At 40.8% G+C, this 23,889-nt stretch overlaps 1 protein-coding gene across 1 annotated transcript in view; it reads right to left on the bottom strand.

Annotated features, from left to right (window-relative positions):
• Nucleotides 1-13,142: 13,142 nt before the first annotated feature.
• The window catches only part of nbas (NBAS subunit of NRZ tethering complex), a 176,576-nt gene continuing 165,829 nt past the window's right edge, over nucleotides 13,143-23,889 (bottom strand). The window contains exon 53 of the mRNA XM_063495518.1: nucleotides 13,143-14,189. Coding sequence (XP_063351588.1) covers nucleotides 13,914-14,189 — 276 coding nt within the window. The 3' untranslated portion in view covers nucleotides 13,143-13,913. The remainder of the gene's footprint in view (nucleotides 14,190-23,889) is intronic.

Here is a 23,889-nt window from a genome sequence, read left to right as displayed (position 1 = left end):
GCTTGTTCGGTGCCTCTGTCCAGTCAGACTGTGAAGACTTGTGGTTAATGGGCTTCTCTGGTTTACAGACATCACAGTTGTCTTTGTGTTACTTCAACAAAGCTGAATCTGTTTGGGCTTCTGGTATAGCAGCAAAGTTTAAGAAGGTGGCATGAGCTTGAAGCACAAGTTGAAATAAATCTGTCTATTCCTCTGACCTTTGACTGCAGATCCTGATCCACGGCCTTGAATTAGATAAGCAGAAAAAAATTGGATGGGTGGATGGATGAACACTTACCTTGTAAAATTTCACAAAAAGCAAAAAATCTCATCTCTGTACATCAACAGGACAAGAAAAGGTGAGCAATGAAGTGCAGGTAAACAAACCAAACTCATTTTTTACCAAGAGTGGTAATCACAAAGGTAATGACAGTGAAGAGCCTCATTTATTATTGGACAAATTGTTTTGGTTCAATGTGACCCATGTCTGGTTTTTTTATCGGTTAAGATAGCATAATTATAAAGACGTTTGTGCACAGCCTGGTTGTGTCCTCGCCGTTGAAACATCTATTTTCAGTATATTCTAGACATGAAGTTATCAAGTAAAATGATTTGAACAAAATGAACATGAATGTCATGTTATTAAATGGATCACGGCTTCCACAAAGTCACTGCAGCCCAACTGCAGCCGAGTCACGTTGAATAGCAATCAACACTATGACCCAGCTAACAAGGAGACAAAATTGTGTTGCTGCCTGATCTCCAAAGCTCATTCCACTGCCAGATGTATATCTTTGGCAATTAAGCTGATAAAACACACACACACACACACACATGAATAGGAATACATAAACAAAGAGGAAAACAGATTGACATGTGATGCAGATGTGGGTGAGATACGGTTAGTAGGTAATTATAGAAAAGAAGAGAGAGAGCAATGTGATTCTTTTTGGGAGTGTGTAAGGTTAGACAAAGAGAGCACAAACACCTATCAAAAGCACATGCACAGCTCTCCACATCGACAGGTACACAGGGACACACACCGAGCCCACAGAGAGGACACACACACACATGCACACACGCTTATATAGTTTCTTTCTTTTCTTAATTAGCCTAAAGCCCTGATGTCTGGTTTCAGTGCTTCCTCTCAGTGTGACACCAAGGCTTCTGTTAGTTAAGATTTCAGCTCAACATACTCCATTGCTCACGTTTGCATCGCTTTCTCTCACTCTGAATTTCACACACACACACACACACACACACACACACACACACACACACACCCCTATCAATTGCTCTCTTCCCATACTCCTTTTTTTATATTTATCATATCTCTTCGCCTTGCTCTAGATTATCCTCCCACTCTGGTTTTAGCACAAGTGTTATCTCATCATTGTTCTCTTTTTTATTTATTTAATTTATTTTTGCCTTTTTTTCCTCTTCGTTGAACTTTCGGCACACCCCCTTTTTTTCTTTATCTGTTGCCTCACTTCTTTTTTTTTTGTCCATCACTCTCCTTTCATCTCCCCTCCCTCCCCAGTCCCTCCCACTTTCACCCTGTGAAAGTGAGCAAATCGCTCGCTGGAGCATGCCTGATGACATCCATCCTGGATGAGTGTGACACCCATTCACGGCGTGATGCATTAACAAATCCTGGAGGACGTCACACCCTCCTCAAAGAACATCTGATAAACACTTCACCGGCTTTTTTGTTCCCCCTATACACAGAGAAGGCCAAACAGACACAAACAAAATACACTCCATCTGTAAATAAATATATATATATATATATATATATATATACATATATATCAAATGCCCACCCCACACGCCTATTGAAGCCTGCATCAGAGTGTTGCCATGGTTACGATAATCCTTGCTCTACATCACAAGGACGATCAGACACCTGCGGGGAGAGCGTAACAGGTAGCCAGGGCAGACGGACGAGTGCCTGCATATGCTTGGGTGTGTTGTTGTGGACTGTAAGGGTTGAGGGGTTTTGAGCTGGAAAGCCGGTTGTTCTCAGAGGGTGAGTAAGAAGGAGGAAGAAATTAGTAAGACCAGGACATGAAAAGTGCAGCGTGATCCTCTGGAGTGCCCAATTCTGTCAGTATTTTAATGCTCCGATGTTGTTTACCCCAGCAGCAGCCCTTATCATCATCAAAGCCTGTAAGTGACACTCTCCAAATGAAACTGTTCTGCACTCCCCTCACTCCTCCTTCTACTCCTCTCCCGTCACCATGGTAACTGATTGCCTCATTCTTCTGTAGCTTAAATCCCTCCAAACACTTGTTGCTCCTGTTGTCGCTGGTTTCTCTGTCATTATGTCAGATTGTTTGAAAAAAGTTTTGCTCGGAGCAAAATCCCCCTGCGAAGGGAACACTTTCCCATCAACTGGCCACAAACACACACATTTATTTTTTTTTGAATGAGCATTTGTTTTCGAAATGAGTGTCTTACAATCTACGTCAATGTGTTAATTAATGTCAAATATGATTAAAAAACATTTAATCAATGCTATTAGTGACTACTTAATCCATAAGCATTAATTTTCTCAAATACCTGTGGGTACTGTTAAAAAAATAAGATCAAATATATATGGGCAGCAACTATGAATGCACTTTGAACAGTGTTTTGCCTCACCTTTAGATATAAAAAGGAAAACCTCAAGAATGCTATTTTAATTTGCTTATTAATAAGAAGTTCCTGAAATAATCATTCTTCTTCTTCATTCTTGTAAATGTGTGGATGTTCTTTCACCTTTACTGTCTGGGGTCAGGAAGCCCGAGTTTGAAAGCGCATGTGTACATGTGTAGAGTGCATCACAGACTGGTAATGCCCTCTGTCTATTTGCTGGTTTAGGATAACTTAATTATCAACCCTAAAAATGCTGGAAGCTCCGAAGAGACGAGGTTTGGACAGCTGTGTTTGGCTAGTAGAATATGGAAGGACATGCACTAGTCAAGCATATCATTATAATCACCTGCATAATATTGTGTTTGCTCCTGTTTTGCAGCCAAAACATACCTGACCCATTGAGGCAAGGTCTCCACTAGACCCCTAAAGATGTGCTGTGATATCTGGCACCAAGATGTTAGTAAAAGATCTTTTAAGTCTTGTAAGTTGTGAGGTAATTGAAATCGTTTGTCTTGCACATCCCAGCGATGCTTGATTGGATCGAGATCTGGGGAATTTTGAGGCCAAGTCAACAGCTCAAACTCATTGTTGTCCTCATGCTGGAGCTTTGGAGATTGTGTCGCTCAACCACAGGATGGAGTTTACAGTTGCCCTGAAAGGTGAAACGCACTGCAACTGAACTAAACACCAGCAAAAATGTTGCAAAAGCATTAAAAAAACTCACTAAACTCAACAGAATTGTTTTGTGGAGACAGTGTGAAAGTGACAAGCTAACAGTAAACAGCAAATATCAAATATGTATCTACAGTATTATATGAGTCATGCAATTAAAACACACATTACCTGCACCTTTTTTCTCCCTCACAACATTCATGAATCATCCGCTTCTTTTTAGTGTGTTTCAGTGCATTCACTCACATGTTAATGTTTCCCCAAAAGCACTTCAGTTTTGTTTTGTATGCTTTTGCATTTTTTTTCTACTATTTTCTAGGTTTTTTCCAGTTGCAGGGCATCAGGGTCACCGTAGAAGTCCTTCATGAATTCTTTTCAAGCGACTCAGAAGAGGCCAGAAAGCGGGGAGGGGGGAGTAATTTAAAAGTGTTTTTAACAAAAAAACAAAAACAAACCAAAAAAAACGCTGAAGCATTTACATAACTTCAGTTGCACAACAAATCTGAACCTGAAAGAATTAGGATGCTAAAACAGTAAATCTAATCCTCCTGCCTACACTCCAGAACACATCAAAAGTCTTCGTAATTCTATCTTCAGCTTCATGTGAAGTGACTTGTGTTTTTAGGTAGAGGGTGCGTGTGTGTGTGTGACTCTCTGACCCGTGATGTAGTGGTGAGAAGTTAACAATCGCTGGCAAAGCAGGTAATTTGCTTCATTCAGCTGAGGAGGTCGACGTCAATGAACCGCTGATTGCAGGAGAAGAAACATTAAACGGTACACGCATACACATGCACGCATGTGGGCGCATGCATGCAAGCACACACAGGTGGCTGCATGTTTGCAAATACATGCCCGCACACACACACACTGCTGATGAAACCTTTACTCCTTATTATGAACTATTACCCAGATATTGAATTCCAGTGCTCAATCCCTCAATTTCTTCCTGCGTTCACTCCCACCCTCCTCTATGTGATGTGTTTAAAAAAAAAAAATCGACAGTTTTCCAGCAGGGCTGAGAAATCTCCCGTGCTTGATTTGGCATATCAGCTTGACTCACATCCTCTTTCCCTCTCTTCACCTTCCTCGCTCTTTGCTTCTTGCCATGCACAAACAGTCTTCCAGTCATTCTGGATCCCCAGTTTTTGCATTTCCACCCACACTCTTCTATCCCATCCTCCTTCCCAGCTCCCTCTTTCTTCCCGCTAAACAACTGATGAGTCTGCCTGTTTGGAAAACATACGGCAAGCGGTTAGTAACAGCTTGGAGGATGTGAAGACGTGTAAAAGAGGATGGGGTGTTGATGCCAATGTGTGAAACACAATCTATTACTGACTTCTTTCTTACTCTCAGTGGCGTAAAACAGGTGTTATTGAAACAGTTCACTCGACCGCACAGACATTTGTGGGGTGTCATAACCCAGTGCTGCTCCTGTCTTATCACATTAAAGGAGATTTTGCAATGCAGACGAGGGTGTCTTTTATTTCCTGCATTATTCTCACATTAGCATTTTGCAGAAGCTGAACAAAACTGCTTCAGTAGAATTACGTTGGCATCGTATTGATCTATAATTAAATGTTACCCTTTCTACCAACTGTGCGTGAGAAATTCAAAGGTCTCCAGTGCAAATCAGCTCATTGCATCGATTTGCTTGAACTGACTGTTGAGCAGTGATCTGCCTCATTTTTTACACTTTTTTAAAATTCGAGTAAGATGTTTTATAAGTCGAAAAGAGGATTTTTAACAGCTCTTTCCCAGAGTCAAAAGTAACAACATTATTGAGTCAGAGAGACAGCAAGGTTCAACATCTGTTGCAAGGTAGAGAGCCACTGAAATTAAATAGTAACAGTAAAACCACAAAAATAATTGTTTTGAAATGACTGTTAAGAAAAAGTTTATTTTTTGGAACATGCTTCTCTTTGTTGGCATGTTTCATGAGCTCATAAGGTAAACTTAACTAGTTATACCACAAACCAATCCTTAACATGTTCTAGCATCACTTCACATGACTTCCACTAATGATAATCATTAGGAACCGACCCCAGAAACTTTAAAGCTGAAGATACTTTTGTTCAAGGTAAAGAGTGTAATTATATATTTTTCTTCAGATAATTACCACTCATATTTCTTTTTACACAGACATTAACAGAAGACATGAAAAATGGTTCACTCTGTTATTGGAGTTCAGTAAACAAAGCCAGAATCATTCTTGAACCTTGTCTAATAGGGAACGTTCTGACAGTATTAACTATTTTAATTTCATGGTTCAGTTTATATCTATGTACCTTATGATACATCTAAAAGGTGTAAAGTAGTTCTAGCATGTCGATACAACACAGGATGCTCACACATTACAATAGGAACAGATATGGCACTCAAAACCTATCAACTGGAAATCTGTGAAAAAATAGGTCCCAATGGTGACGTCCACTTTTTCTAAAAGCCCCAGTTCCAGAAATGCTAAAGATAGTAGCTTTCCAGCCTCTGTCCCTAAAGAGCCAAGCAGTAGACACATTAGGGAATCATGTAGTGCTGATACATGCACAAGGTCGAGATTTACAACTATTTCAGAAAAACACAAAAAACATTAAACAACATAAAATTATGAAGACTTTGAATATGTCATCATTCATAATAGAGGAGTCCAGGTTTGGAATTTTGGATCTCCCAAGCTGTCAGATATTAACAGAATGCTGTTAAAAGAAGAGGCGATGCAACACAAGGTAAACATGACCCTGTCCCAACTTTTCTGAGACCTGTTGCTGTCATAAAATGTGAAATGAGCTAATGATTTTTATGAGAAAGAAAAGAAAAGAGATACTGGAAGACATGCTGGGGTATATAAAATAAAGGCTGCTTGGCGGGTGGGTGTTTGGGGCTTACCTTGAGTCAGCATTAACAGTCAGGCCCCAAAAGCAGCTGCCCCAAACAACATCCTTCACAGAAATGCTTGTTCAAGTGTTTTCTTATTTGTGGCTGCTTGAAAATGAGACAAACCTGGAAGTAGTCAGCTTAACATTTCTCCGCACTGAACCGTTCAGATAAACAGAAGTTGGCACTCAGTGGAAAAGTAGCTCAACAAATTTTACACTCCATCGCTGTCCGTGGACACTTGAAGGTGTCGTGTGGATTTTTTTTGATGACAAGTAGAGCCTTTACACGGTCGCTATGTTGTTTTTTGTGTGCACATAAACCAAGGTTTAGTCAGCCTGTGGTACGTCCACTTTTGAGTTCAGTTGTGAGCCAGCAGGAAATAAATCCCTGTGCTAGAAGTTTTTGAACTGCCTCCACTGATTTAAGTGCTAATTGCTGCTGCATGGTGCCCAGCTCTCCCTGGTTGGAAAACTGTTCTTGTTCTGTTGTTGCTTCTCTTCCTGAGTCTGGTTGTACCAACGTGTTTTTACCATTAAAAGGTTTCTCTCCACCTGTCTCCAGGTTTTTGCTCATGGAATTCTTTGAATCAATGGAAAAATGTCTGTCTATAATGTTGTTGGCTGTTTACTCTTTTAAAATTGCACTAACATGACAATGACAGGGTTTGGTGAGAAGCACTGAATAAAAGCTTTACAAGCTGAAGATTCCTTTAATACGGAGTTTCTGAATATGCTGATATTTCAATTTAAAGGTATAGCTAGTACCAAAACTAGCACACTACATGACAATACTTATTTTTAGTGCTGTCAGCGTTAATCTCAGTAAGATGACGTTAACGACATAACCACATTAACGCGGCAAATCTCCATTAGCGAGTTAACGCGGATCGCCCCGTGCGTGGGGCTGCACGGCGTCAACAAGTTAGCGCGGTTAGTTGGTTAACGCGTTAGCGCCGTGCAGCCCCTCGCACAGGGCGATCCGCGCTAACTTGCTAACGGAGATTTGCCTCGTTAATGCGGTTATGGCGTTAACGTCATTTTAACGAGATTAACACTGACAGCACTACTTATTTTGTTTATTTGTTATTGACACTTTTTATAGATAACTGTACAGTACATCCCATATTTTGCTGAGAAATCAATGCAGCGATTTATTTAAATATGTGCAAACACAGCTGAAAATACAGCGCACAAGGCAAACGCAGTTTGAAAGTCAATATTTTGTGTGACCACCTTTATTTTTCAGCACAGTCAGAACTCGCTGAACAGCTTTCATGTCATTTCTTTAAGCAGACTTCAGGAATAGTTCTCCAGGCTTCTTGAAGGACATCCAAAGCTCTTCTTTGGATGTTGGCTGCCTTTTGTTCCATTCTCTGTCAAGATGATCCCATACTGCTTCCAGTAATGTTGGGCTCTGGGGAGGCCAATCCATGATTGATAACTGTCATGCTGAAAAACAAAGCCATGTTTTCTAGATATCAAAATAAATAGATACTTTTCTTTAATCATAATTCCATCAGTTTTAACAGGTTCTGCAATACTAAAGTCATCCACAGATGTCTGCAGACACTCACTGTTGCACCTCTCTGATGACCTCATCTGTACATTTGGATGATAGTTTGAAAACTTTTAAGGACACACTGGAAACCATTCCAAGATATGCCACATTTTTGGCTAACACCTCTTTGAAAATCACTTTGTTGGTGCAAAAAAACAAATTATATGCCTGTCAAACTTTGTTATCTTTTAACTGTTATGTTTTATAGACTCAGCAAAGAGAAACAGGAACAAATTGCATATTTTTTGTGAGAGGCTGCTAGTACCAAAGCACCTAAAGATAGAATTTAAAATGGGCTAGTCAAGATGTTTGTTATTTGCTTACACAACACCAGTTCATCGCTTGAGTTAGGGGACTTTTTTTTTTTTTACCCTTGAATGATTCGTAGATCTGTGTTAAGTGGCTTAACAAATAAACGCATTGCTTTTGATGGCTCAAGACTTTGCACGGTACTGTCGTTTAATGTTTGAGTATGATGAAGAGACTAAACTGGAAACACATTTTACTGATATATAAAAATTTATATAATGTAGATTTCCTTTTTTTATCTTTGCTATTCTGTATTACTAAAGCCAATGTGCTGTGAATCTTGCAGTAATACTCTTCTTTCTCTCTTCAGTCATCATTTTTGACCTTCAGTCATTTCCCATCTCCCCTGCCTATTTGACCTCCTACTTCATACCTTTTCTTTTATTCTTTATATTCAATACTACAACCTTTACTTCTTTTTTTAAAGCTGTCTTGCACCTACAGTATCTGCTAGAAGCGTTTTGTCTGTATGCATGTATTTTAGTGTACTACAAATATAGACAAATAGTCACTCTGTGGAGGGCAAGGTTGCGGGTCAAAGGCAGTGTGAATGAAAACTAGAAAAAGAAAAAGGAAACAAACGTGGCCTTGGAGGGTGAACGATTTCCCGAGATTCAGTCTGTTGTCAAGGTAGGGGGGCTTGTGAGGGATTTCCTGGAATACAATATTTTTAGTCTCTTTCTCTCCTTTCATGTTTGCGCTTCTCTTCTCCCACACTGCAGACTCTACAAAGGGCTCGAAGATGCAAGTTAAATTCTTTTGTTTCAAACAGATAACCTCACTTCAGCAGGAGAGAGTGCTTGCAAGATCCAGTCTCATTCAGCTTCCCCCTGAGGGGACACAAATTCCTTTTTCTCCTCCGCCCCACTCTCTCACCTTCTGGATGGATTGCGATGATGGCTCGCACCACCTGCACCAAGAGCTTTGTCTGACAGATACAGAAAAAGGATGCTGACACTTGACAGGTTGCAGCACTGTGTTTACTAAACCTCAGCAGTGGGGGAGGTAGACCTTAACATCATTTCCCAGGGTTGCTTGCAGTCTATACAATCACAAGTACAAACAGAGTGAAAAACAGGGGGGTTTTTTACTTCTTGGGGACAAACAATGTTACCAAAAAAAAAAAAAAAAAGGTAAGGAGTTCATACAAACAGCCGGTCAGTTGGGTGTAACTGAAACCATTTGGCTTTTTCACCATTAATCTAAATGGATCCAGTCATTAACGTAACAGCAGGCTATCAGCAGTGAAACTCAATGTCATGAGTAAAGGAACATCTCGCACACAGACACGTGCCCATTTTCGTGGCACATCTCTGAGTGCATGTTAAGCACTAATCTATGTGAATTAGATACGTGTTAGTAAAGAGGTGTGACTTGAATGCTAAACCGTGATGAAAGTCAATCAAAGTGAAATAATAATTCAGGTAATTATGGGAGATGGTGCGAGCTGAAAGGGGGGGCTTTAAGACTGTCAGGACCCGGTTAATGTTTTGCGTGGCGTTATCGGCATCAGCTTTTCAGCACAATGACAGTTTTACAAGGTGGTTTTAATTTCTAAAATAGATTCACAGGGTGTTAGCGCTCGTAATGAAAGAAGACTAAAAGCTGGAGCTGGGAAAAGACATAAATATACTTGGGAAACATTCCTGCATAACTTAAGTTGACTGATAAAAAAAAAATCTGGAAAAAAAACTGAAACGTGTCTTCACAGCTTAATCCCACTGGGATATCATCTGTCAGCTCATTAGCCTTAACGATCACACTGCATCTGTACACTGTCCAAGCACGTTTGACCCTAGCTGGTTTGAATATATCTTGAATAGCACAGCGTGATGACTAACCTCGTACAAGCATGGAACGCAGACGCTCCTTGACAGCAGCTATGTCTATAAAAGTCAAAGTGTAAAGTTTAAAAACAATCACAACAACCAACAAAATACATGAAATTATTAACGTCATTGTGCTATACTTCAGTATTTTATGCTGAGTTGATGGCTCCTTGGGTGGATGAGGTTTGTCCAGAGTTCCTTAAGGTTCTGGATGCTGCCTTGGTTGATATGCTTGTGTAAGTTGTTACCTCTGGATTGACAGCTGAGGTGGTGGATCCCGTTTTTAACAAAAGTGTGCTTTAACAAAGGGATCACACTCCTCAGTATGCCTGGTAAAGCCGATGCCAGGGAACTACCTGTTAGTCCTTGGATTCAGGAGAAACAATGAGGATTTTCCCTCGTCATGGACCGGTCCAGTGTTCCACAAGCAGGAAGTTTGATTGCATCCATCAAGGTGTCATGTGGGGCGTGCCTTACAAAAATGCGGTATTCTGACCTTCTTGTTGTGAGTACTGATGGCTGTGTTCGCCCAGTTCAGTGTATTTTATATAAACCTCACACAAATGGTGACACTTTGTTAAAAGCCAAAGGTTTGCTTCAGATTGTGTTGATTTGATCAACCCGATGACCTCAGGATTTAACAGTCCACACTGATTACAGCAGGGCTTCGTGTAATCGTGTTAGTTGAGCACAAAGAGTTGATTTCACGTTGGCCAGGACCAAAAGCAGGCCATTGCTGTAGCTCAAGGGTATGAATAAGCCTGGGTCAGTTACGGTCTGAGACCAATTGAATTCAATATGTAAGGCTGACAGAATTTGCAAAGGAATGAGTACCTGTGTGTAGGAGTGGAATGCTGTAAATGTGAACCATTAATCTCTACAGTATTATTTCATCTCATACTCTAATGCTGACATTTCCTTAAAAGCCAGCCTAATAAAAAACACAGAAAAAAAACCCTCACAACTTTGTGTCTGCTTGTATTTTCACAAGACACGTAACTGACACAAGGATTTCCTATATTCTCCTCCACAGGTGGGAGATTCATAACTCCCTTGTTTGATATATACACCATCCACCCACAACTGGCCCATCTCTTATGAATGGGCTTGATATACAGCAGTATTGCTGTCAGGGTAAATACCTCCAAGCAACAGACCTTTATTCAATTTCTAACCTGTCAGAAATACAAGCTGCTCTACTCCGGCAGCTACTTTAAATGTTGCATGCCAAAGTGAATTACTTTCACAATATGAAATCATATATGTTCTTATTTTTCGCTAGCCTAAAAGTATTTTGCAAACAACAGAAGGGGTTAGGCGGGTAAATACCACTGTGCACTCATGGAGCACAAAGATAAGGGGATCGCAAACAAAAACTATTATTGAACCACAGGGGAATTTCAGGTAATTAACTTTTAAGTCTTTGGAGGCAGCAGAAAAAGCAGTCTTTACAGAAAAGCTATGCAGAAATCATCTTGAAGTTTATTCATTAAATTAAAGGATTAAGTACAGCTGGAGAAAGTTAACGAGCAAATATGGAAACATGATCGGCTTATTACTGCCTGAACAGATTTAAAATGCGTCTCGAAGTCATCGAAGCCACAATTCCATACGGTAGCCATCAAGAGCAGTCACTGCTGGTTTTCAACATCTGGATAATTAGCTAAGGCACGATGCAGGCATGAGTACAGTGTTTTTAAAGCCCCTGTCAAGATGGGTTTTAAATATGAAGTCAATTAAACAATTTCTCCCAATAAGCCTCTTATCCTGAAGAACATGGTGCAAAACAAACAGAGATTTTAGAGATTTTATTGCTTTTTTGGGGGGTGCTCTTCTGTTTTTGTCGTTACAGTCCACTGCGATTAAGTCACACAGTTCCAATGCGTTAAATGCTTTCCGATACAAATGTTTTCTTTCGCTTATGTAACTTTTTGAATGTTGCATATTTAGTCATGTACATTTAATGGTGTCCTGTCCTGTTTCCATTATAGTATGAAAAACTTATGGGTTGAAGCACTGTGCAAAAATCTAGAGCTAAATGACATTTCTGTATGCTTGCAAGGAGCCAGATTTACAACGGTGAGTTTCTAGAGCCATCTGTAAAACATGGTAGAGGCTCTGTCATGGTTTGGAGCTGTATTTTAACCAGTGGTGTTAGGGATCTTGTCAAAACGTGCACGAAAAGTGCCATCAGATTTTGATCCACCACATAATACCATCTGGAAAGCATCTGTTTGGCATCGGCTTCATTTTTTAAGGATGAAAGGGATCCCAAACACACTGCCAGTGCAGTAAATGCGCACGTCGATTGAAAGACACACAGTGCAACATTATCAGTCATGGATTGGCCTCCCCAGAGCCCGGAGCTCAACATTACTGAAGAACTGTGGGATCATCTTGTCATAGAATGGAACAAAAGGCAGAAACATCCAAAGAAGAGCTTTCAATGTCCTTTAAGAAGCCTGGAGAACTATTTCTGAAGTCTACTTAAAGAAATGACAAAAGAAAAAACTGTCTAAAACAGTTCAGCCTGTGTTGAAGAATAAAGGTGGTTGAACCGAATATTAGTATTATTGTATAAACTCTATTTTTTTTGCCTTATATACTGTATTTAGTATTTCTGTAAAAGACAGAACCTATTTTCTTTTAGCAGCTTATAAAGAAATGAGGGGTGGCTCAAGACTTGTGCACGCTACTGTAAATCTATGAAGATAAAAAAAACAAAAAAAAAAAACAACGCAACTAGAATCATGTCATTTTGACTCCAATGTTGCAACTTTCCTATTTGATTATTTTCCAAGTAGACCCAGTGAGGGTTTTTTGTCCTGGCATAACACTATGACACATGACAAAAAGGACATGCATATGAAGAGAAACAATCAGTATCCAAACCCTGTATTCATTAAAGTGATTTTCTGTGCGAGGGAGAAAGTTCATTTGCTGCTCTGGGGACCTGCAGTGAGCACCGCTCTTTTGGTTTAATTCGGAAGGCAGCCTAAAAATAAAAATCATACTTCCAATGCTTTGACAGAAAATAAATAAATTAACCAGGTTTGGATTTCATTTTCCAAATCTTTGCCCTGCAAATCACTCCTCAAAATGCTGTAATTATGATGCAAATGTTTTGAGAGCATTCATTATGAGGCGGATACAATCTTAAAGCCCATTCAATTAAAAAGAGAACTAAAAATACTGATAAGAAACGTTACCCATCTGTGCACTCTTCCACCATGAATAAAGAAACACAATACAATAAAAAATAAAAATAATACAATCGCTCCTTTTCATCACAGTTTTCTTTATTTCGTTTCTAAAAGGTGGGACAAAATAGAGCCGTATTTTACGCTTTTATTTATTCAAATGAAACAAAGCAACCTAACAGCATCAACGCACACACTTGCGTGCACGTTTATTCCTCATCATTATAAGCTTTACATAACTTCACTGGTGTGTGTCATATATAGTATTTGTGCATTCGTACACTCAGCACGGGGGCAGCTGCGGGGCTAATTTGTTTAGAAGGAATTAATTAGACATTATTAGGGGGAAAACAATGGAGCAGAGGCAGGGTGTTTAACGATGGGACGTTAAAGAGGCAAACCTGTCACGGAACAATAGGCTAATATCCACCCACTGCTACCCACTGCTCAATTACTTTATCACACAATAGGACACAGCGCACACACAAATAAATCCGAGCAGCCGTTGCATTTTGTGATTAGGCCTCTGTCTCAACGTTCATCCATGACTGAGTGACAGCAGAGGTTGTTTCTGTGTGTGTACGAGCGTCTTTCTAATTGAGCAGATGTTTCAGGATTAAAGGTATCCTCTCTTATACCTTCACAGATGACAGCGCTATTGAAATGTCTTCTGTTGATGAACCTCAAACCTGATTAGAGAACTAAATGTAGAGGTATTGACTGCTTTTAGTTCTGCTTCTTCAGATCTCGTTCCAATCTAATTCCAGTCCTTTTTCAGCACCTTCCTACTCTTTCCCTAAGGCTAGGTTACCACGGCACTCTGTGGCTGCGGTCCAAACTGCTTCCCCGTCTCCTTTCACAGCCACTTCTTGAGAACGGCCAAGGCGGAGTTGAAGGTGAACTGGGCCGGGTGGGTTCCGCGGTGAGCCAGCAACAGGGAGCCTGCCTCAGGCCCGTGGCCCGCCGCCATCAGCTCAGCGGCAGCTTTCTCCACATCCCAGCCGCCCTCCTGCTGGTGCGACAGCATGTGGGAGCTTAGCAGGGGGTACAGGGCTGAGGAGACGCAGCCTACCAGGAGCCCAGCGTCTAGGAGCAAGGAAAGGAGCTCTTCATCGCAGGAGGAAGCCGTCTCCTGGAGGAAGAAGAAAAGGGGAGGAGAACGTGTAAACACACATGTGGGGATAGAATCAAGAGAAACTAAGTTTCCTTTTAAACTGTGATCCTGTTTTTTTTAATCCCTGCAAAGAACACGTGTCAAGATAAACAGCCAAAAATTTCGAATGAATGTATCCAATTTCTCTTCCAGGTATCAACCCTAAACATCTACTGGCTGACTGAAGACTGAAAGCGGCTGGTGGAGTTGAATTTGTACCATCCACTGCGTTTTGCAGAAATAAGGTTTTGTAGCTTAATGCAGCAACGGCAGCAGGAACCTTTGAATGCTGTATGATTACAATGTTACACTTTCAGTGTCAGGTCACATCCTGTGTTGACCCGTGGCTGACCGCCATTTTTCTCGCATGTGCTTTCGCTTACACACAGCTTCTCGCAACCACCCACCCACCCACCCACCCACACACACACACACACACACACACACACACACACACACACACACACACACACACACACACACACACACACACACACACACACACACACACACACACACACACACACACACACACACACACACACACTCCTTTTCCTCTCTTTTTTTTCCCCTTTTATTTGCAGCTTCTCGCTTACTAAAAGTGTTTGGAGCATATGCTCATAGAGTCATAAACAGACCTTTACATAATATTTTAATCCCATCATCCACCTGGTTACATCAATGAATTACATGCAAATTCAAACAGCTAAATGCCGTTAGGGCTGCTGAGAGTGGTTTACAGGCCACACAGAAGCCAGGCTGAGTGCTGGGGTTGAGAGGGCCGTCTCTCCATGACTCAGCCCGTCTCCTCTGCACCCTCTCACCTGTTTGCTAACTCTATTATTAAGATTGCACTTCCTCAACTTTACACGCTTGTGTGCATGCACACGCAGACAACAGCGAGTCCTTGTTGGGGTATTTTTGGAGCTGAGGCAGATCAATTATAAATGTGGAGCCCATGTCTTCTCTAGTGTAGCGGAGAAGGTGAGCAGAGCCAAAACTCGATCTTTTTCTCCTGCATGGACAGTTCCTCCTTTAAACACACACACAAAGAGCCTTTAAGAAGGATCACTTGGCTCATGTGATGATAAGCATTAGTTATTCAGCTGCTGTCTCTTACAATGACATTGTCTCCTAGGGGGAGATTACTGATATTGTGAACTTAAAGTAATTTTTACTTCCTGCTAATGTTAGAAGGTCTGAGAAGGAACATCAGTATAGTGGATTTAATGCATTTTCCATTTAATGCGTTTTAAACCCTGCCAGGTCATTATTGCCCTGTTGCCAAAGGATGAGAGAGAGTCGGTATGTGACTAGCGTGACGTGCATGACTACTAATTTAATTTCTAGGCCTTCTATTGAGAGACAAGACCAGATGAATCATGACAAGCTGGGGAAAGGAAAGATGACAGACTGAGAAATTTTTGAACCTAGAACAGAGGTGGATGAGGAGGTCATCCGTGCATAATGAGAATCAAGAAGGAAAAAACTACAAGAGAGACGAGAGGGGCTTAGGAGTGTGGAAAATGTATGATGAAGAGAGCTGGAAGGGGGGGCGGCATAGAGGAGAATGGCTGACATGCACTGAGAGCGTCAGATACATACATTTTTAAATCCACCGACTGCTTCCAGGGGCTGAATGCACACCAGAACTGTAGAGAAGCACTTCAAAAACACCTTCACACTTCAGCTTCAAACTTTTTCATTTTGCAGCCTCAACAGAGACTCTGAACAAATGTTCTACATGGGATTTCTGGAGCTTTGTTGAAGATCAATGTCACGAATGATGACTTTTTTTTTAATTTACAGGCAAAAGAGCAACTGATTCTTATTCTTCAGAAGTGTGAATAGGAAAAAAAGTGTCATTTATATAAATGTGTGCAATTTGGCACTGAAGAACAAGTGGTTATGATAACACTACACTGAAGAAAGGATTTCTTGAGATCTGAAAACGCATAGACAGTGTGTCAATAAAGTCAGACAAGGGAAGAAACACAAGGTGAGATGATGAAACAGGCTGCAAACAAGACAAATGTTTAGCCAGATTGCAAAAATGTCTTTATTTGGAAGAAAAAGTTGCATGTTGAAGTATTTTCTTCCAAATAAGCTTGGCTCAATTTTTTTAAATCAGTTTTTCTACTGTTACTGTACTTCATCTATTCATGTGGGGAATACTTACTGAATCTTAGATTAACCTCCTAAGACCCGAACTCTTTCATGGCATGCATTTTTAATTTCTCTTTGCTATTTGGGACCTGATGAAAGTCAAAACAAAGAATTACCTGATGTTTTTTTTTTTTTTTGCCTGATTTTTGTTTCTGAGAAAAATGAGATCCACATATGAGGACATTCGCTTTAAATTTCGACAGAACAGTGGCAGTATAATGTCCTCGTGGACATAAAGTGGATATTTGGCCCTTGTAAAGCAAAATTTTGTATTTTGGTCTAGACAACCCAAAATGTGATGCCAGGTCCTAGGAGGTTAAGGCGAATGGTTTACATTTCAATATTAATGTTATGCTTAGTTAACATGTTTGTCATTTATTACTGAATACTTGTACTGCTGAGGCTCATTAGGTTTTAACTGCTCTTTTACCCATTAATATATACATTAATATACACTCACCGGCCAGTTTGTTAGGTACACCTGTTCAACTGCTCGTTAATGTAATGAAGTTCAAACTGAGCATCAGAATTAGGAAGAAAGGTGATTTAAGTGATAAAAAAGAAAGCATGGCTCCATCCTGCCTTGTATCAGTTCAGGCTGGTGGTGCTATAGCTGCATGGGGGTTATTTTCTTGTAATTTCTTGTTCTTTCTGGTACCAAGTAAACACCATTTAAATGAGCACTGTTTAAATGCCACAGCCTTCCTGTCCAAGTGTTGTTGCTGACCATGTCCATCCCTTTAAGCTCAAATCATCTCAGCTGGTTTCTTTAACATGACAGTGAGTTCGCTGTGCTCAAAAGGCCTCCACAATCACCGTCAGATCTCTATCAAATAAGTTGGGATGTGGTGGAATGGGAGAGTCACATCATGGATGTGCATACCAACATCTGTGAGGAAAGTGTTCAGCACCTTGTTAAATCTATATCATCAAGAATTAATGCAGTACTGAAGGAAAATGTGGTCCACCCCAGCACTAGCAAGGTTTATGTAATTAATTGTCCGGTGAGATGTATTTGATAAGGATTTTTATCTGATTACGATCATTACAATTAATCCTGAGTAGGTTATGCCAACCAGTATATTTTTGACCAATGAAAACCCAATCTATCAGCCTCATTGTGGTGGTATGAAAAAAAGTCAGGGGCTCATAAACCCACGATAAGTCTGTAGGCGTCATCTTCTGCAGCTCTGTAGTGCCTTTTGATGTTCTAAGTGCGATTAACCTCAGATTTGATCTGATTGGACGTTAAAGCCTGTTAATCACTGAAATAACCTGCTGGAGCCTGGCTGTAATGAGAGCTCACACCTATAGCAAATGCAATGATGATAATGCGTGGCTTCTAAAATAAGCTATACACCTTATCAGCTATGACTTTGACTGATATGTAGCACACTATCAACTACTGGGGAGTGTGAAACACTAGCGCCAGAGTTGCGGAAGCTCTAAATATCATACCTGCAGAGGAGACTAGATTAGCATTACAACACACAAATTAATTATCAGATGCAGTTGCTTGTGGCTGCATGAGATGTGTACGAATTTAGAGGACAATGATCTAGCCCCGCTCCTGTGCACGGCGACCAGTGTAGGGACAGAAATATGCAAATATTGTAAACATGCGCACAAACACTGAATCTAATAAATAAACACAAAAAATCATGTTTTCCTCTGCATTTCCTGGTTATGGGAGTTGTGCAAGGAAAAAGAAAGCGAGCACATCAGTCGAGCACAGGCCTGGTCCTCCATGCAGAATCACACACTCTCACTCTCTCTCACACACACACCTCCCAGGCTATTACTGTTTGACGGTGTCAAGAGAGACAGCAGATTTGAGTCTTAGAGTCAGTTGGATTGACAGTTGAGCTGGAAATAGATGTGAAGAAGCACCTGAGAGATGGAGGGATGGAGGGGAATCTTGATATCAAAGTGGAGCAGATACCCTCATATCCTTTTTTTTTTTTTACAGCATAAACATCTGTGTCACATTCAAGTGCTTATCCCTACTGTAAAAAAGCTGCAGATAATAAAAACCAATCAATACTTTAAATCTTTCTATCCTTCTTGTACATTATACCGTAGACACTGTATTGTTTTACATATTCAAAGCATCTGGTCTCCGTCCAATCATCTGTCCAAGAGTGGGAAACAGCTCAAACCTTTCCAAATATTTTTTTCCCACCAATGCAGCCACATCTATTTTCCAACTGCATAGAAAACTGTTTTTTGCTTGTGTTGTGTTTAAACAGGAAGCAGTGATCCTTTCTCTCTAACCTGTGGTCTGCAAATGTTTGCATGAGAGGTGAGGCTGAGTGGAAGACCAGTGGTTAGTGAAGCTTGTGGGATTTCAGGATCTCATTCAGGGACACTTTGGCAGTGTGAATGCTTGCCACAACATCTGTTTAAACTCAGATCCTTCATGTGAAAGGCAATTACTACATCATCCTTTGACTCAGCTCCACAGCTAGCCATCTGCTGCAACTCTGACAAACCCGTATATGTGACTACATACTGCCTCTTTCCCTCTCCCTTTCCTCCCTCATCATCCTTTCTCCTCTCTCTCACTGAGTTCTTGAGTTCCCCCTGCAGTCTGTCCGGGTCTTGTCTTAACAAACAGATCAGTGTGAATAGGATCTGATTGTGCAGGGAATACATCCATCATGCCTTTCTTTCTGTATCACAGGTCAACAGCTCGGAGAACATGAAAACCTGTCCTGAGGTGGATCTATTTTTGTGCATAGGGGTGTAGCTGTGTTGCGTCTATATCAGGTTAAAAGCCCGTCTTCGAGGGTTCAAACAACACCCAGTCTCTCTCTTCGGAGATGCGAAAACAAGAGGTATCTTCTGTCTCCTGTGAGTGTGCTCACACCCGCAGCTGGTGTGCACTCTGAGTGAGTGAACAAACACTCAGCGCGACAAGAGAACTGACACATCAAGCTGCAGCCATCAGATGTCCAACCCCCCTCTTGCTCTTATTACCTTCTCATTTCTTGCTGTCTTGCGCCGTCAAAGACGAGAGGAAAAAAAAGGTAGTCTTTTCCTGGCTTGTTCCGAGAGGCCACTGAATGTTACCTGATTGGTTTGGTCAGTGTTTTAAACTCTTGTTTGCCTTTCTTGCCCTGCATGTCTCTCATTTCCTGTATACGTCCTTCTCAGCTCTTTCTCACTGAGCTAAACCCAGCTGAGAGCTTAATTGGAATTACTGAACACGTACAATGCCTAATACATAATGCATGGCCCCAGCCTTCTTTTATCATTTAAATCATAAAGCTTCTTTGGAATGCCAGACAACACACAACTATCTCCTTTCCTCTTCTTCTTCTCCAGGCTCTGTTTCCTATCCCTCCATCCTAGCTGTCCCCAGGCTTTAGCGGTGCACCAAACTGAGTGTGCGCACACACAAATGACACCAAACAGTTCTTGCTTGCAGCACAACATGATTGAAAGTGACAGAAGAAGAGGCTTTAAAGCCAAAAAAATAAAAATAAAAGTGGGCTCTGACGCATACGAGGAGACAAACACACACACACACACACATGCGGTGAGGAAGTTCAGGGATCAACGCAGTGAGCTGCAAGCAAACAGAGCTAGATTAATAGGTTCAATATGGTACAAAAAGCTGTAAACAAGCCCACTTAAACAAGCAATTAGACACATAATCACTCAATCAAACACAAGCACACATGCGCCTTTTGTCCTCACTACACTGGGCAGATGGACAAGGTGCATCCAACTCTTTCAACGGGATTTTGAGTTCTTTCTAACTGATTAAAAACATACACAAGGGAGCACAAGTTCAAATTAAAACTGTTAATAAATTCAAAAAAGAAAAGATGGAAAGATGAAGCACTACCACTAAAACTGGCCCATCATCGGCTGGTAAACACAAGTAAACCCACAAACCACTGTAGCAGTGCATTACACAGCACGTTTATCTAGCTAGCTATCTAGTTTAGGCTATGTCATCTTTTCTTTGATTCTGTGAGTATTTTCACAGAATCATTTTGGCAAGACTGGATCAGCGTTTGGGGCGCTCCACTCCTGTGATTGGCTGTTTTTCTGTCAGGCTTTGGAAGGCACTCTGGCTACTGGAAAATGTCACATGGGAACCAAACGGGTCACTTGTGGCTAACGTGGTTACTCTTAAGTGGTTCAGTAGCCTCAAAATGGGAACGATTTTCCAATCCAACTGAAAGCATGAGCAAAAATTCAGAAAACAGCCCCAAAGCTCAGAGACACCACTAAAGTGCTTGGTTTGTTCAACCAACAGCCTATTTATCCTAACTATCAGAATTATTGTACATTAAAAAACCCAAACCATGAAAAAAAAATTTTTTAAATACATCTTCACTCATACTTACTGTTGAAATCATATGAATGTAATGTACATAGTACTTTGAACCACAGCCTCACTGAGTGAAAAGGTTTAAAGTGTCCACATTTTCCATTTTCCTTTTGAGACTCAAACCAACAGAAACTACATGACTATGCAAAAGTCTTGAGTTTTTATATTTTGCATCCAATGAGGCAGTCTTACTTGTAATTGTTTACAGTGGTTAAATAGTTCCCGAGAGATTCTGAAGATCTTTCAAAGCTTTTCTTTTTTCTTTTACTTTTTCACTACTATACCTGTACCTAGTACCCAACCATTCTCACAGGAATGTTTTTTTGTTTGTCAAGTCATCTAACACTCAGCTAAGAATCACTCAAACAAAACAGGAATCTGTGAAACAACGGATGAGCCAGTGTTGTGTCTACACCTAACAAACACATGACAATTTTTAAATGGCATCTTTTGGTACTGTTACGTGCAGCCTGTCGCAAAAACGTGATTTGTTAACATTTTGTTGAAAAATCACACAAATAACAGTTTGACAGGCATAAAGTGAAGTGAAGAATCCAAATTTTGGTTTAAATTGTCATGAGTATGTACAGAAAAGATCAGGAAAGAGGTACAACAGTGAGTATCTACAGCCATCTGTAAAACACAGTGGAGACTGTCATGGTTTGGGGAGCATCTCAGCCAATAGTGTTGGGGATCTTTTCAAAATGGAAGAAATTTGATCTACAATTGTCTTGATGCATTCTCAATCATCCAGGAAAGTAAATCTCCAAAAGTTGATTCTGTTCATCTGGACGTAGCGTTTTGTGGGAGAAACGTTTCGTCACTCTTCCAAGTGACTTCTTCAGTCTCAGCTGACTGCAGGTTTCCCCAATCTTATCAACAGTACATTTGCATAATGACTGAAACCAGCCCACTGAAGGAACAATGGGCTGGGAGGTCAGTTCCTTAATCATAATTATGCAAATTCTCATGACCATTGATCAACAACCAGTGACCAAAACTCACTGATCAAAGACCACTGATCAATGGCCATGAGTACCATTCACAGAGAGTTGGGGAATGGCTGCAATCACAGCACTGTAAGATGGTGACAGATGTACCCTTAGGCCCCCTCCTCGATTCAGAGATGGTCTTTCCCTTTTCACGTAAATGGCCTCCTTGACTCCACGCTCAAACCAGCGTTGTTCCCTGTCCAGGATGTGTACCATCCTCATCATAGAAAGAGTGTCCACTGGCCTGTAGGTGTAAATAGACTGCAGAGTCCTGGCCTGACGAGGTAGCTCTTCTGTGTTGTGCCATCCGCTTCGCTAGAGGTTGTTTGGTTTCCCCGATGTATAAATCCTGGCAATCCTCCTGGCACTTAATCTCTTTGATCAGTGGGTTTTGGTCAGTGGTTGTTGATCAATGGTCATGAGAATTTGCCCTACCCTACTGTTTGGAACACGTCGGTTTAACAACTTAATTTTTCAGCATGACAATGTTCCCAAACATACTACCACTGCCGATACAAACTCTGTTTTTGCCTTATATACTATATTTCCATGTATGTTTGTACCTATTTCCCATTCCATATCAAAATATAATAAAATGATGGGTGACTATTGCACGGTACTGTAGATCTACACAGAAATACACAACTTTTTTTTTTCCCCATTTCAGAAAAATATCATAGCCATCAAAAGCAAATTTAGTTTTACATGGTTCTCTTTTTGAAACCAGTCATCTGCAGACAACAACTTTATCAATTCACTGAGCCACAGACAGCCGCGGTTCAAAACAACCTGCTATTGCCACTTCAGATGGAAAATGTTATGGTTTTTGGCTAAAGACCCGCAGTTTCAAAAAATGCGAGGCTATTGAATATGCCATTGTCGTCACTGTGACTCGAACATGTGCCACACAGAAAATGTAAGCCTTGTAGAATCATGGAAAAGCCTGGAAAAAAAAACATAAGCTGCTGAAAAGGCACAGGGACTGCTGCAGCACTGAGAGGAATCTGTATAAGTGTGTGTGTGTGTGTGTGTGTGTGTGTGTGTGTGTGTGTGTGTGTGTGTGTGTGTGTGTGTGTGTGTGTGTTTACAGACAGAATGGAGAACTCGCATTAGTCAGGCTGGTGTTAACTCCTGACTCCCTCCTCCCAACTCCATACATCTTCAAGAGGAGGAGAGAAATGGACAATATGGAAGAGAGTACAGCTGAAGACTTGTGTGCCGACACCTTGAACAGTGTGAAAGCAGAGAATTAAAAGCCTCCACTGTATTTTTCCGCATCAAGAATACATTCCCTTCTCCATCACCTGCTCTCTACTTCTTTGTCTCCTTTTCAAATAATCTGCACTACTCCCACTCCTTTCCTCCATTCTTTAGTTCTCCAACGCCCACTGTGGTCTCCTCCTGCAGAGCTCAGCATACCCATTTACTCACCTACCGCACAGCAGCAACGCAAGACACAGGAAAAGTGAAGGAAAATCTGCACATATACATATATCTCACTGTGGATGAATCAGTTACTGTTTTGAATTCGCTTCCTAGGTCAAGTGATTTTCCTTAATTACATTTTCTTAATTAAACTCTAAATTAATCTCTTTTTCTTAATGATAACCTCAGGGACCTTCAGCTGTGGCAAAAAAGTTTTGATGGTAAAACAATGTAAACAATGATTTATATTAGATACAAAGCTATTTGCCAGGAGAAAACTGTAGGCAGTGCTTTAAGATAAAGTCTGCCAATCACTCAGAGTGGCATATGCAAACAAGTGTATGGTTCACTGTGACCAAAAAGCAACCTCGGGCTAGTTATTTAAACAAGAACAATAATAAAACTCACAGCAGCAGCACCTTGTCTAGTATGATGGAGTGAAACAAAGTGTGGCTAAACACAAAATCTCAATGAAATGCAAACCAAAAGTAACTGAACAGTAACTGCAGTCAATTAACAGTTAGGCTGTTGACTCAGTGAATTTTCTGATTGATCAAGCTGAGCCAAAATCAATTATTTCTGTTCCTCCTGAGATACTGATCTGCTAACAGCAGCTGCACAGTAGCTCCTGATAAGTTCTGGCTTTTTGTAGAGCTGCTAAAATAGAAACAGTATGTGTAAGCCATCACGTTTAGAAGTGGATCAACATGAACTTTACAAGGTGTGGTCAAAAATTTCCTTGAGTCCAAGA

Source organism: Pelmatolapia mariae, linkage group LG15 (genome assembly GCF_036321145.2).
Source record: "Pelmatolapia mariae isolate MD_Pm_ZW linkage group LG15, Pm_UMD_F_2, whole genome shotgun sequence".
In the NCBI taxonomy this organism is placed as follows: Eukaryota; Metazoa; Chordata; class Actinopteri; order Cichliformes; family Cichlidae; genus Pelmatolapia; species Pelmatolapia mariae.
Note: the sequence above shows the minus strand (reverse complement) of the source record. Positions and strands in the feature narration are given on the sequence as shown.